The sequence below is a fragment of the Leguminivora glycinivorella genome, chromosome 20 (assembly GCF_023078275.1).
Source record: "Leguminivora glycinivorella isolate SPB_JAAS2020 chromosome 20, LegGlyc_1.1, whole genome shotgun sequence".
In the NCBI taxonomy this organism is placed as follows: Eukaryota; Metazoa; Arthropoda; class Insecta; order Lepidoptera; family Tortricidae; genus Leguminivora; species Leguminivora glycinivorella.
The window spans coordinates 7,189,965-7,206,544 of record NC_062990.1 but is presented as its reverse complement, the minus strand read 5'-3'; the positions used below and the strand labels follow the sequence as shown (position 1 = coordinate 7,206,544).

At 37.2% G+C, this 16,580-nt stretch overlaps 1 protein-coding gene across 1 annotated transcript; it reads left to right on the top strand.

Moving 5' to 3' along the window:
* Positions 1 to 1,000: 1,000 nt before the first annotated feature.
* On the top strand, positions 1,001 to 16,104 carry LOC125237222. The gene is made up of 2 exons (XM_048144223.1): positions 1,001 to 1,969; positions 15,791 to 16,104. The coding sequence occupies exons 1-2, from the start codon at positions 1,165 to 1,167 to the stop codon at positions 15,802 to 15,804; spliced, it is 819 nt and encodes a 272-aa protein (XP_048000180.1). The 5' UTR covers positions 1,001 to 1,164; the 3' UTR covers positions 15,805 to 16,104.
* The last annotated feature ends 476 nt before the right edge of the window (positions 16,105 to 16,580 follow it).

Sequence of the window (16,580 nt, the reverse complement as noted above, 5' to 3'; positions counted from 1 at the left end):
ATCTGTGGTTACCCTAACTTTCATGCAAAGCCTCTGTACGACGGGTTGAATTTAAAGGTTATTATCAGAATATGTAAATAGTATTAACGTAATAATGCTGTAAACTATGGCGTCTTGAATAGATTATCGGAATATAATTATAGTAGGCAAGGTGTTTTACAAAGCCCTTTGAAGTAGGTAATAAAGGTATTCACTATGAACATTTAAGTGTCGAAACAAGGTTTAGAAACCGTGTTTCGAAACAAAAGTTTACTCAATTTGCCGATAGATGTCGCTGTACGTTGAACGCTCATTTCTTACATCGCGTTTTTCCTGATTTAATGGGGCCTTACGATATGTCGTAAACTATTTAAGTCGAATTGTCTTGATTTTTGGACGTTGTCTTATAATATAATTGAATATGAAATATTACTTGTTATGTGGGAAATTAAGTCTTGAGGGATTTAGTCAAGTCTGTAGAGTTATATGCATTTGACGACACGTCTGGCCTAGCGCGTACTGACCCTGCCTGCTACGCCGCGGTCCCGGGCTCGAATCCCGGTAAGGGCATTTATATGTGTGATATTTGCTCCTGAGCCATGTATGTATTTGTATATTATATATATCGTTGTCTGAGTACCTGTAACACAAGCCATCTTGAGCTTACCGTGGGACTCAGTCAATCTGTGTAAGAATGTCCTATAATATTTATAATGAATAACATTTGATGATTCAACTATTGAAAGTACGGAACTCTCGGTGGGCGAGTCCGACTAGCACTTGGCCGATTTTTTTTTTATTTCATACAAATTATTCAATTTATTTAAAACTTAACTTGAAGCTTCTATGAATATTTAAAGTCCCACCAAGTTACAGAACTTGCATACCTACCCTACGTATTCGCAGTTAGTCACTTTGCACTATATTGCAATGACTATAGTTCTAATTACTATCAAAGTTGGTCGGGACTTCGGGTTGCTAAACTGTTGTACTTGAGCGAACGAGTCTTTACAACTGTTGCGTATGTACGCAACGAGTTATGCATGTGTGCGTGGCTGCGCCCACGGTTCATATACGTAATACCATACTTGAATAAACCAGTGTGCTACAAACCAGCGTTCGTGTTACTTGTCCCCTCGGCCCTATACTTACCAGTGGCGACGTCTACCCACATATATAAAAAAAATGAGTGCTGTTTTTGGTATCCTGCCAACGTTTGACCACAATGTGCAAGTGTGGAAAAATTATAAAAGTCGCGTGTGTCAATGGTTTATTGCCAATAATATCACCGATGCTACAGACGCGCAGGGACAAAAACGACGAGCGATTTTATTAAGCGCACTCAATGAGAGCTCATACGAGGTCGCAGCGCATCTGGCGCTGCCTAAGGATGTCCAGGAAGTGCCGTACGAAGACATTTTAGAATTACTGGACAACCACTTCACTCCCAAGTTAACTGGATTCGGCGAGCGACACAACTTTTATTCGGCGATGCAGCTACAAGACGAGTCATACCCTCAGTGGGCTGCTAGACTGCGAGGCCTGTCAGTGCATTGTGCGTTTAAAAACGTAGAAGAAGCGTTACGTGACCGTTTCGTCATGGGGATGCTGCCTGGTAGGGAAAAGGAGAAGTTGTACGCTCAAGACCTATCCGCGTTAACATTAGCAAAGGCGGTAGAACTGGCTGAAAATATTCATCGCGCGCGGGCAGGTGCTGCCGCGGCCGGCGCCGGCGCCGGCGCCGCTGCCGCGGGTTCGTCCGAATCGTCGGCCTCCGAGTTATTTAAGATCGCGCGTAGTGCTAAAAACGAGGGAAATGCAAAAGTGAAGTGTTCGGTGTGCGGCTATACTAACCATAGTGCGTCTCAGTGTCGTTTCGCTAAGTATACATGTAAAAAGTGTAATAAAAAAGGGCATCTCCGTAAGATGTGCACTAGCGTAAATTACGTTAATGTTTCGGCGGATTGTCAGGGCGATAACGACGATGACGGTGAGTTATATTATATAAGATCTTTCAGGGGCGAACCTATGGTTGAAACGGTAAACATTAATGGTCGGAAATTAAAATTTGAAATCGACACAGGTTCTGCAGTAACCGTTATTTCTTACATTACGTACAAAATGCATTTCAAGGATGTACCATTGTTACCTACAAAAAAAAGGTTAGTGACATATTCGGGCCAACATCTAGAATGTAAGGGTAATGCGCGGTTGCCGGTAGCATACGCGGGTAGTACTCACTCACTAAATGTGTATGTGGTTAACGACGGCGGACCGCCGTTGCTAGGCAGAGATTTTATTGCTTTGTTTAGATTGCAGCTCATGCCAGTGCAGTCTGTACAGTATTGTAAGGATATAATACCTACGGGTGGCATTGACTTAGAAAAGGAGTACCCAAAATTATTTTCCGGTAATTTAGGGTTATTCAATAAATATAAGGTCAATCTAAGGCTTAAAGAGGGTGCAAAACCGGTTTTCTTTAGAGCGCGCCCAGTAGCGTTTGCATTACGCGATACGGTCAGCAATGAAATTGATAGGCTTGTCAATTTAGGAGTCCTGAAGCCAGTGGACCATTCAGAGTATGCTTCGCCTGTGGTGCCAGTCTTAAAAAAAAATGGTACAGTTCGGTTATGTGCAGATTATTCCGTCAGTATAAATAAACAATTGATAATCGATCAATATCCCCTGCCTACGATAAACGAATTATTTTCTAAGTTGCACGGGGGCAAAACATTCACAAAGCTAGATTTATCCATGGCATGTAACCAGTTCGAACTAGATAAAGATTCGCAAAGATTGACTTGCATAAATACACACCGTGGATTATTTGTTTTTACACGGCTCGTGTTTGGCCTGGCTTCGGCCCCGGCCATATTCCAGCGAGCCATGGAGTGCGTGCTCGCCGGGCTCGACGGCGTGCTGTGCCTGCTCGACGACGTGCTCATCACGGGCGCCGACGCCGCCCAGCACCAGGCCAGGCTAAAGGTAGTGTTGCAAAGATTACAGGACGCGGGACTGGTCTTGCAGCGAGAAAAGTGTGAATTTTTTAAGGACGAGATTAGTTACTTAGGCTATGTAATAAATAAAGATGGCTTAAAAAATCACCCGAAAAAATTAAAGCCATAGTCGAGGCTCCAGTGCCAACAAACGTAAGTCAATTACAATCATTTTTAGGACTTAGCAACTATTACCGTAATTTTGTTCCCGGTGCCTCGACTATACTCAGTCCGTTATATGACCTACTTAAAAAAATACTAAGTGGGAATGGTCAGAGTTACATAATGACGCGTTTAATAAAATAAAAAATCATCTGGTATCGGACCAGGTTCTCACACACTTTAACCCCAAAGCAAAGCTGGTTTTGACCTGTGATGCATCACCTAGCGGCCTTGGGGCTATTTTGTCTCAAATTGATGCGGACGGCGTGGAGCGGCCGGTCGCATTTGCCTCTCGCACTTTGAACCCGGCCGAGAAAAGGTACGCTCAAATACAACGGGAAGCGACGGCAATAATCTATGCTGTGCGGCGCTTCCATCAGTATTTATACGGTAGGGCAGACCCTTTCGTTTTGCGAACGGACCACAAGCCTTTAACTTCCATATTTGGCCCATATAAAGGTATCCCCGAGGTATCGGCAAATCGCTTGCAAAGGTATGCACTATTTCTCAGCGGTTACAATTATGTAATAGAATACGTGCGTAGTGCAGACAACAGTGCAGATTTTTTGTCGCGGGCGAGCCTGCCCGGGGAGAGCGGGCGGGGCGCGGGCGCGGAGCCGGCGCTCGCTGATAGTGCACGGAGAAAAAAGTCTCGTCCATGATACCTGAATAGTGTAATCTGAACGAGAAAATCTAGTAAATTCTGGGACAATTGTTCACATAGTATAAATAACTAAACTAGTCTGTTTAAATGCGTTGAGCTTAGTGAACTAGTTATCTTGTAATTGCTACACATTAAAATAGCGTGTATTACTAGAATCTTTAGTAATCATAACACGTGGACCGTACAAATAAATAATATTTTCTCGCAGAGCTTAATAGATGAAATGTGACCTTGACAATATATTCTTGTAAAGGTAATATATACATTACGTATCATAAAATAAAAATATTGTAAGGGTCACATAGTCAAATTGTGTGTATTACTAGATTATTCAGTATTTATAACAAATGGAGTGTCTAAATAAACAAAATAATGTAAACTCCACAAGAAATTCTTGTAAAGGTTATAAAACTTTAGTTAGGCCAATAATAGGTATCGTTAAGAATACAAGTCATCTGATATATATTACATTCTCTTCATTTATGTAAACTTCATTAAATGGTTGATAGAACAAGAAAGTTAGTTACAGCAACTGCATTTATGGTACTCTCTAATAAATATACAATTGCGTTAACGTGTTATATTTTTATCAGTACCTATGAATTTGTCTGTGCACTGTATAGACAACTAACATTTCTTGTAAATGTAAAAAAAGGTTTGTTGTCTATACAAGGTGGTTCAGTAGGATTAAAGGCCGAGCCACGCCAGATACGTGTACGTAGACGTGTGCGTGGCGTGCGCGCTGTAAAGTACGAATCTTCAAAAGAGATGATACACCGTTAGACACACACGGGAAACACGTCACACAAGCGGTGTAATCTCTAATGAGGATTCGTCATTTACACCGCGTACGCTACGCGCACGTCTACGTACACGTATCTGGCGTGGCTCAACCTTTAATCCTACTGTACCACCTTGTATAGACAACAAACCTTTTCTTACATTTACAAGAAATGTTAGTTGTCTATACAGTGCACAGACAAATTCATAGGTACCTACCGATAAAAATGCAGGTTGCTAGGACCAGTTCCAAGAGACAGAAGCCTAGAGTTGAAATTGGGATCCGGAAACCTGGGTCACCCAGCATATGGAATGGATGCTATGAGCAGTGAAAATTGGTAAATCTGAAAGTAAATAAAATAATTATATAATTTGTTAAAAAATATATTTCAACGATCCTTAGTGCAAGACTTTATTCATATATTCGTCAGTGTTAATAGAACCGTCCTTCATTTCGTCCAAAATTTATATTTTGCAGAATTTTTCCACTTTTGTTCCACAGTATGGCATGGGTCACAGGAAACTTGCAACCATTGTAAATCATCTGAAAAAGACATTAAAATTTCTATGAATAAATTTTACAATAAGTAATATTCTACGTCCACTTCAGATATATATAAAGACTGTCCACGATAAAAAGTGGTCATGAATAACATGGTAAATCTTTTGATATAATGAGAATTTATAAGCAGCATGTTTGTCAAATAATTTGTAGATATCAAACTACATTATAAAAATACAAACAAATTATAAACTTTAGGTGGCCTATGAATTTTAGCAGTATGTATCTCATGATAACAATATTTTTTTGTACAGTGTCTTCTTGCAGTCTTTAAGTACAACAGTTTTAATGACAAAAATATTTTTTTAATGTTTAATTATAATAGCCAAAATATACCCTATTACATACTGATTTTACGATAGTAATCATTTTTCTGATTGTAATCAGATTAAGAAAGTACTGAGATTTTCTAACTTTGCTGAATTCGACTTTTTGACACTTTTTGGCTCTCCATACAAAAACAACTGTCAGTGCTTGGAGTAGAAAGTCTTCCTGACTCCCAAAAGTCGAAATGAGTTTTTCAAAAAGTATTTTTTTGTCTGCTAAGATGTCATTCTAATGTGTGTAAAACAGCTTATAAAAATATAAGTATTTATAAAATTGTGCCAGGAAGCGTGTGAAGTTTGTTAAAAAACACTGTACAAGAAATGAAATGCTTGATACATTCGGCGAAACCTCAGACACACTAAAGCATTATAAGGAATAGCTTTAATTATTATATAGTTTTATGTATACAGATTTATCAAAATGTAATATTGCTTCAAAATGTGCATTCAGGAAGAAAGATTTATCATGTTATGTATGACCACTTTTTATCGTGGATAGTCCTTATTAGTTCAGTATTTAGATTTTGCCCACGTAATGTCGTATGAATTTGTATGCAATGTAAAATGAATACAACATTAAATGCCTTTTTACTGTTCTAATTATCTACTAAGTTCTACATGTACGGTACATGACTCACCTGCTTTTGCCAACTCTGCCATCTCCCATCCTTGCAAGAGTTTTTGCACCTCTTCATCCATTTCCTAAAATGGAAACTACCAAACGAATGGATAATACGTAGTGAGTACGTTTAACGATAAATAATATAACCTATTGCGATCCGCGTCCACGCGTGATCTCTCATGACACATAAATGGCCGCCGACCACGCCGCGAGTGCTTTGACATTGCGTTTCGTTACACAAGCAAAACATTTATTTATGCGGACAATATTTTTGTTATAACAATTATTTTTCGGTGTATATTACGAGAATATCATTGTTATTTTTTTACAAGAGGCGCAAAGTAAAATCAACTATACTGCTATAGCATTCATTAAGATATACAATGGTACTTAAACATGGCGTTTCGTTACAAAAACGAAACACAATATTAATACTAACTAAATATTTTTTCAACAGAACTATTTGTTCACCAGTATACATTACGAGAATATTATTGTCATTATTTACAAGAGCTGCAAAGTAATACCAACTTATAAAACAGTCATATCAACTATACTGCGATGGCATTCGCTACGATACAAATAATAGAGTTGACAGCGATGCGTACATATTTATACAAACTTAATATTTTTAAATATAACTCTTCGTTGAGTTTACATTACAAGAATATTCTTTTTATTTCTTTACGAGAACTACAAAGTAATGGCAACGTATAAAAAAGTTACAGGAAGTATACTGTGATAGTGTTAAGAATCTCGTAACTTCACAAATTATTTATATAATATTTGCAAGACAATGTTAAATATCTCATAATTTTACCCAAACATTGATATAATTTTTGTATGTTGGCAACCCCAAGGGCGTTGTCAGTCAGTTCGCGCGCGAAGGCGAGCTGTCAGTTAGTTATTTTCGGCGTAAAGAAGTGAACTTTGTTTTCTGTGACGATTCGTAAAATAATAATAAATAGCACGAAGGACCCTTTTTGGAATCTTAATTACTATGTTGGTAAAAATTCAGAAGTGACATAAGTTCTCAAACCCACAGAATTGTGTTTTGTAAGTAAAGGATCAAGGACAACTTGGTAAGTAAGAATTGTTTTTCTTTTCAAGCTGAGCCGGCTTGCTACTCATACGATTTCGTACTTAATTATCGATCGTAGTTATCAGGGTTACTGATATACTGAACAATTAACATAAATAACATGTTTTGTGCCCTGAAAGCAAACAGAAAATGTCGTAATATTTGAGGTTATTTGCAAGAAAATAGTTATGTTCTACTACTAGCTCGGACAAACTCGAGCCTCGATTCAACATAAGGTCGATCAAGTAACTTGTGTTATTGTTTACGGGTTAAGATATTCTCGTAGCATAGTAACTAAATTACGAAATCCGGTTATTCAACGGGCCAATTTTTGCTAATGAAATTTTGCTTGCAATTGCTACCTCAAGATGCTAGTGTACAATTTTTCAAATCCTAAATAGTATTTGAGATGAAGGAATATAATTTAATCGTCAACGCAAGACGATCCGTTACAAACAGTAGCATAGCGGGAAAGTGGTCTTACTCGTTGGTTATTGATTTGGTTTTGTTAATGGTGGCTTCACACAGTTTCAATTAAGTGATTCTGCCAAAAGCTTATGACATTATCATGTAATATATACGGATCAGTTTGACAGTCCAGCGAGGTAATGTAGCCAGCGCCTGCGACACCTTACCGCAGGGACTTTTAGTTTTTATTTATTTATTTATTTCTATATATAGGACTTTTTACATTTAACGTATATATAGAACTAAAATAAAAGTGACTAGTTATACTTACGAATTATTCATCAGAATATTTTAGTGGATTAAACTGATTAAGTACTTATTATACTAACTACATTCAATAACTAGTGCTTATTGGGTTTTATCATCCTCGTCAACTCAAAGCAATAACAAAAATAATATATTTTACATTCTGACATTAAGATTCTAATAAAAAAATGTATAATGATAAACAAACTATTGCATGCGGTACCTAAGGGGTAAATTGATTTAACATCAAGTAGTTTAAAATAAATCTATACCCGTCAAATAATATTTTAGTACAACCAAACAATCTGATACAAATTGTTAATCACACATATACAGGATGGGTCATAATGCGTTTATACATGGTGACCTATATAGTTCCCATGACTATAATAAATAAGGTTTTTTTTGATCACACAAACAGGGTGGGCCATAATTCATTTATACATGGTGACCCATATAGTTCCCATGACTATAATAAATAAGGTTTTTCTTTAATCACGTATATACAGGGTGGGCCATGATGCGTTTGCACATGGTGACCCACATAGTGCCATGTTTATACCTGATACGAATTTTTTTTTATCGCACGTATACAGGGTGGGCCATAATGCGTTCATACATGGTGACCTACACAGTGCAAATGGTTATACTGAATACAATTCTTTTTATCGCACGTATACAGGGTGGGCCATAATAATACGTGAAAACAAGTAGAGATCGTTCAAGTTCGTCTGAGCGCTATAGTCGAAGGAGAAGTAGTTCTCGAAAGCATTTATCTAGTAGTAGTGAGAGTAGTAGTGACTTTCATGATAAACGTCATAAATATCGACACCGTCATATAGTTCACAATGTGTTTTAATTTGAGGAAATTGATTGTTTTTTTTTATATTGTTATATTGTTTTGAATATCGAACTGCTTAAGTTTTGTGAAACTGTGAAGTTGTTATGTTTGTGTCTACTTATAATTGTTGAAATTTATCTCAGATAACACCACTACAATTGTACTGGACGAGGCCGAAGCCCTTTTGTGGCAAGCGGTAGCCAGTCATTTCATCATAACGCTGGACGAGGCCGGAGCCCTTGTGTGGCAAACGGTAGCCAGTCATTTCATCATAAAACTGGACGAGGCCGAAGCACCTGGTGTGTGCAAGCGGTAGCCAGATTATTTAGCTTATACTGGACGAGGCCGAAGCACCTGGTGTGTGCAAGCGGTAGCCAGATTATTTAGTTTATACTGGACGAGGCCGAAGCACCCGGTGTGTGCAAGCGGTAGCCAGATTATTTAGCTTATACTGGACGAGGCCGAAGCACCTGGTGTGTGCAAGCGGTAGCCAGATCATTTATCTTGTACTGGATGATGCTGAAGCATGCGCAAAACGGTAGCCAGTCATTTCATCATAACCCAGGACTGAGGCCACAGCACCGGTTGTGTAAGTGGTAGCCTGACATTCTATCGTTACGTTGAACGGCACCTAAAGGTTTATGTATGTGAGATGAGGGTAAGCGGTAAGCAGACTAATCAGTATTATATTCAAGAATGAAATTTCAGAATTTTATTCTATCGTTGAAGAACTTAACATCTTTATGGATAACTTGATGATGGTTCTTTTATTTTAGAGCTTGATCTGAATCAAGTGACATATTCGCGCTTAATTAGGTATTCATCTTGTTTGATTTTCGGACATTTTGACATTATATACCACGAATATGTTACTATTTTATTTATTATGTATTGAATAATTACTACATTGATTAAATGTGTGTATGAAATTCTATTTTGCAACATTTGTTATTCGATCTTTAAATGGACACGCAAGACTACCCATACAGGATACAAGATATTTCTTTAAACAAGCGGATACGATGGGCTTTCAGCGTTCAGTTGTATAAATTGCTGGCTGAAGGGGGTGAAAAAAAAAAAAAAACATTTGGTCGTAAACGCTGACACTGTATGTTGGCTTAGCGCAGGACCTTTTCGTACAATTTTATGTATGATAATCTACAATTTCAGTTTCGCGTCCATAACAAGATTAAATTGACACATTGACATTGAAATATCGACTAATAATACAATATTTAGGAATATCGACTGAGTTGCAGCTCTAGTAATTCTAAGTCTTTCCCTTATAATTCAAATGCTGCATATTGTATGGTCATTTTTTCACTGTAAGTTAGCAAATGAAACAAACTACTTTCAGAGTTATTTGGAGGTACACCTCCTAAAGTAAATTTAATTCTGTGTCAAATTGAGATACTCAATTTGCTGTTTTTTTTTGTCTGATATTTTATTAGGTTAATTTTAAATTCTGGTTTTCGTATTTGGGATTCCCTTTAAAAACCTCGTATTACTAGTAAATTTAAAGAACGAAGATAAAACACTTTTACGTAGTCATGAAGTAGTGACGATTATTAAATGATATTTGAAATGATAATATTTTATATGAGATGCGAAATGCAAAGACTTATAATGTTATTTAGCTTTAGGATATTCGATTGCAAAAAAAAAAAAATCTACAACGGAAATAAAGTTTCGCGCATTATAACGAGGCGAGTTAGATTTATATTTATATACTATCGGAAATGTGAATTTTGGTTGCAATTTACAGGACATTTGTTATTCACTTTATCTTTATTCTTGACGAACATTACAAAACCATTACTTAGAATAGCTTCTGTCTCCTTGTAATTAAGTGATTGAAGAAAAGTATATGTGAGCTTTTTGGGCTCGTTGATTGATTCGCCTTTCGACAATTCTTTAGCATTGCATTGTAGATTGTAGGTTGATGCTTTAAGTTGTTCTTCAAAGCGTTTTGCAATTCACAGCGTGATTCACATAGAAGTAAGCATAAAACTGCTCTAGTATCAGCCAGCTCGTATTTTTATACAAATTACCTATGATTAAGCGATAATGTGGTACCTTTTGCTTGAGAGTGGCACATAAGCAAAATTTGAACCACACTTGAAGAACCACATCTACGGGACATACTGGTGTTACCGCATTAACCTTACATAAATATATTAAATTAATACTAGTATTACCTATGACCATTTTAATTAACTCCATAGTTATTATAATTTACAATGATTTTGCGTATCTGCACGTAATTTTATGGCACTGATGTAGTTTTAGCTTCTCTATAGTGTTTTCATAAAATACAAGTGACTTGAGTCATATATAATATAACATCTTAAACAATTACTATTTTATATTGATTATTGATACGATTCTGGCTGCCACGTGACAGGGTTAGCCAAGTGTGGAGCCGTAGGATATTGATATCATGGTTTTTCAAAATATTTCCTATTAATAAACTATTCTTATTTTTACAATAATATTTCACAAAAAAAAGTCCCTAATTCACCCATCTATAAAGATCTTGAACTAGAATCTATTTTGTATAAAGGGCTAAACTGTTTGAGAATACTCTGAGGTTCCCGTGCAATATTTTAGTTGTTGCATTATTTATTACCTGAAACTAATCAAAATTTAGCAGTTGATTCAGATGAGCTGTAGCCTGTTATAGAATTAAAATGTATTTATTTACTTACAATTATGATTTTGTTTACACTAGTACTCTTTCTCCACACTTGCATAGCGTTTGATAAAACTTGCTATTTATTAAAGAAAAAAAGGGTACAAGCTACGTAGATTCTAATGAAAAAACGGGTCTTAAGGTCAATCTATGTTGTGTTTATGCTACGAATGGCTGTACTAGGTACGGTTCTAACTCGTGACAACCTCGTTGAAACAAGTGGAATCTGTTTTAGTTATAGGTTAAGCGTAAAGACTTCATTCCCATTATAGTCATTAAAATTAGGAACAACATCTTATAGACTGATTCCGTATGTTGTAATATTCTAATTTTCAATAATAATATCTACACAATTTTACATCCTACTAGGATCACTGAATCGGAATGAAGACAGGCTATGATACTTGAGCTATGGCAGATATTAACGACCCATGTCTGTAATTATTCACTATGGATGTAAATACACACAGCTTGTTCTGTATAAATAATACTCTAGCACGTTGGAAGACGTCAAGAAAGATACCGATTTTAATATGCTTATTGCACATGTGAAAACCATTTATGGAGCGGTAATCCCCATCGGCATCGCGGCACATTTGACGTACAGCGATCGTACTTTATCATCATATTTATTCAAAACTGTAGACAGACGCCTATCCGTTAGACTACTTCTCTTATTGTATTTTTTTTGTAATCGAGGTGACAGCAAAATGTAAATTGGATGCATATTTCACGATATTGTAGTACATTTATGAGACTAAATGCACATTTCTTTAACTGCGAAGCGCAAGATTAATTAGAAATTATATTAAATAGGCTATAATGAAACTAAAATGAGATCACATACTTAAATGAGTATGTGATAGATTTAAATGCACGGCTTCTAAATTTATTACAACTTAAATAAGAGTGTCCACATCATTACAAAACTTATTGTGAAAAAAAAAGTAAATACTTACGCGAGTTAGCTGGGCTGTAAAACACACTCGAAGTAGCAGGAACCTAGGAACTAAAAGGTTACGACATGGTTTAGGACACGCTAGAAATCGTTAGTAAAGAGATCTTCTATAATTAATACGAGATGTATGATCGATATTTAACATACGTCAAAAGTGAAGACAGATGAGGTTCTAGATTGGGTTCCCGTGGCACACCAGAAGTGGCCGGGGATGGATGGGAATAGTAGCCGTTGCCGGGACGTTAACGAGTTTTAAAGTAGCATTTTAGCTGTCAAAGTAATGGTCCGTGCAATATAATTCGTTTGCTTATTATGATTATTATATATTTTGTTGAGTGTTCTTTGTAAATTGAGTCTATTTAGTTTTAGTAATAATTATAGAAGAAACATTGTTTTTGGCACAAAATTATATAGGAATATAACGTCTGGAAATGAACAGTTGCGACTAGAATTTATTTTAAAGTTATAATAGGTTTATATTATATGCACAATGAGGAATTCCAATGAGTGATTAATTTAATATTATGCAATAACCTACTTAAAGATTTGGATATGTAAATCTGATGTTATATATGCAATATAAATATCTGTGGTTGTAAAACAAGATGTAGACTATAAGAAATTTAAAATAAGTTAGCTGTTACCATGGCGGGCGTAAGAAACTATGAGATTCATTTAGCAAGAAATTGTGTATCGTCAAAATGATTTCATATTCAATTTAATGTTGTTCCATTGTTTCAATGTATGTTATTAAATGTAGTTCCAACTCTATCTAGCAAGAGAGAAAAAGTGAAATAGTCGTGTATTCATGATCTGCTAAATTAGATGGAATACTGAGTGCTCTTTCTCGTTTTAGAATAAATTTACCTAATATGTCCCAAATAAGTTTATAAGATATGTCTGCGGATTCACTGCAGCTCAGCAAAAGAAGGTCGTTATACTGCTATCGCGCAGGTATAATACGCTATAGGCTACGAAACGTCCATCGAATGAGGGCATTCTAGCAAAGCAGGATGGCCGAGAGGGCCAGAGGTATTTACAGTTGAGTGGCACTGGATGTACAGATATATACATATATATACAAATATTTTTTTTTTCTCTTTCTATTCACTGTATTGTCGTTTATTTATTTATTTAAACTTTATTGCACAAATTATCAATAAAAAGTACAAATGGCGGACTTAACGCCTTAAGGCATTCTTTACCAGTCAACCATTGGGCAAAACAGAGATAGTTTGGTGCACAAGATTATAAAGCCAGTATGAGATTGTGATGATTAAATACAAATCGATACCTACTATTATAAAATAAACATACACAAATATAATAAATAAACCTACATATATATTAGTATAATACACATATATAAACATAATACACATATACATAAATAAATACATGTACCTAGTGCGAGACATCAAGTAGACTTCAATTTCGAATGTTTGCAAATAAGTGCTTACGCAACTCGCTTTTAAAAGAGAGCTTGCCTGATAGGCAGAGGAGGGCATTCCATAGACGAATTGCCTGACAGCTAAACGAGTTGGACAATTAGGTAGTGGTTCGTCGCTACCTACTAACATCATCCTGATTGAATTACTATGACACCTGACAAAATGGCTTGATTTGTGAATAACTGATACTAGACTGATTGTAGAACATTTTAATCCAGCTGGGTTCGAGTGATGTAAACTAGTTTTTTTTAAATATCAGTATGGTTCAAGGGTACGTTCATTCCAAGTTTTTGGGTAGATTACTTACAAGCTAATTTTAAAACCAATTGTTAAAGCTTGTTTGATTCCCTTTATCTATGTTTTGTGCCTGGGACAGGCACTGGGTCAGGATGGTCGACTGTTAAGAATCTCGTAACTTCACAAATTATTTATATAATATTTGCAAGACAATGTTAAATATCTCATAATTTTACCCAAACATTGATATAATTTTTGTATGTTGGCAACCCCAAGGGCGTTGTCAGTCAGTTCGCGCGCGAAGGCGAGCTGTCAGTTAGTTATTTTCGGCGTAAAGAAGTGAACTTTGTTTTCTGTGACGATTCGTAAAATAATAATAAATAGCACGAAGGACCCTTTTTGGAATCTTAATTACTATGTTGGTAAAAATAGTAACCGCTAAGATTAAGATTGTAAAGATAATTTTTATTTTTTTGGCATTACAAGAAGCTTCTTGTTAATAGAATTATCGTAACCTTTATTCTATTAGTTGTAAATAAAACTAGAGTTCTCGTATATGTAATTCAAACAGAACTGTTTAGTGCATATTAATGTTTGCTTAGTTCTATTGAATTCAAGATATAGTAAACGTAACAATACAGTTGTTTTTATTACGAGATTGTAGTATCAGTAACGATAAATCTATTTTACTAAACGTTCTGGTAGTATTGTTAAAATATTTTTTTTCCGTGTGATAAGGCCGCGTATGTTTGTTTCCTTGCGGACGCGGACGGGGCCAAACCGTTAACTTTATCTGAGTTACAGGCATGTACTAAAACAGATGTTATATTAAATATCGTAAGTAGGTATATCCTCAACGGTTGGCCGAATAAAATAAACGATGTGCGTCTAAAGCCTTACCATTTATGTAGAACTCAGTTAGCCGTAGAAAATGGTATTATTATGAGAGGGCACAAAGCGGTTATTCCACAATCCTTACGTGCTAAAATTTTAGCAGAATTACATACGTCACATCTGGGGATAGTTAAAACCAAAGCAGAGGCCCGGGCTCGGTTCTGGTTTCCTGGGATTGACAAGGCTCTGGAGACGTATTTGGGTTCCTGTGAAGTGTGCCTACAGCTGCGGCCGTCCCCGCCCCGCGCGCCGCCCGCGCCGTGGCCGCAGACTGCGCGTTGTTTTGAAAGATTACACTTAGATTTTCTCGGCCCGCTATATGGCCATACGTATCTAGTAATAGTGGATACCTACAGTAAATGGCTCGAGGTATATCCCATGACTAGTATCAGTTCTACGGCTGTAGTAGACAAATTATGTGATTTTATTTCCAGATTCGGATTACCTAAAACAATTGTAAGTGACAATGGTACTGCCTTCTGCTCGGTAGAATTTACTAGATTTTGTGACCTGAACGACATAAAACATGTCACGTCACCGGTATACCATCCGGCCAGCAACGGCCAGGCAGAATCGTTCATTAAGATCTCCAAGAAGGGTATTAAGTCGAGCATGCTAACGGGTAAGAATGATAGACAAAGGCGGTTACTGTTATTAAGATATTTAATGGATTATCGTAATTCTATACATTCAGCCACAGGTTGCGCTCCATCGCAGTTAGTGTTCGGTCATAAAATAAGATGTAGACTAGACGTGTCGAATCCCTCCTCGGAGTTGTCGCCCTTGCCATCCGCCGAGCCCGTGAGTAATAAACCTGTAAAAACTCAACAGTGTTCACCATGTAAAGAATATGAGTCACGTAATTTTAAAAAGGAGATATAATATTGTATAAAAACTACGTAAACAAGTCCCAATTTAAATGGCATAAAGGGACAATCGATAAAAGAATAGGAAAAGTATTGTATTTAATCAAAGACTATTACACCGGCAGTATTGTTAAAAGACATAAAAATCAAATAATTAAATATAACGGTACCATAACGGTTGACAGCCCGGGAGACCTAAGCTTAACAGATGTGGACGAGTACTTACCACTTGTAGACTCTTCCCCGCCGTCGTCGCCGCCACCGTCGCCGCCGCCACCGCCGCCGCCGCCGCCGCCGCCGCCGCCGCCTCCGCCATACAATCCGTCTGTGCCGCCGCCGCAGTCGCCTCCGTCTCCTTCGCCGCCGCCGCCGCAGTCGCCTCCGTCTCCACCGCCGCCGACGACCTATGGAGGCAACGTCCTGCCTCCGGTTCCGTCGTCTCCGTCTGATGACACTCCAGAGCTCTCGCAAGAGGGGAAAGGGTCAGTGACGAGTGACGCCGAGTTTCAAGAAGCGGAATCTTTTACGGATAGCTCTGAAGACACAGACACAGGAATGGTCCCCACTGAGGCTGAACAACCGAGTAACCAAGAGGTCCGCTCAGATATGAGAGACAGGTTACGACGTCGGTCAAAATTAAATATAGACTTTAAGAAATATTTTTAGGATGTTATGTAGTTACTAAGTAGTACGTAATATAGCGGGAGGAGTGTTGCGTTTGTACGCAACGAGTTATGCATGTGTGCGTGGCTGCG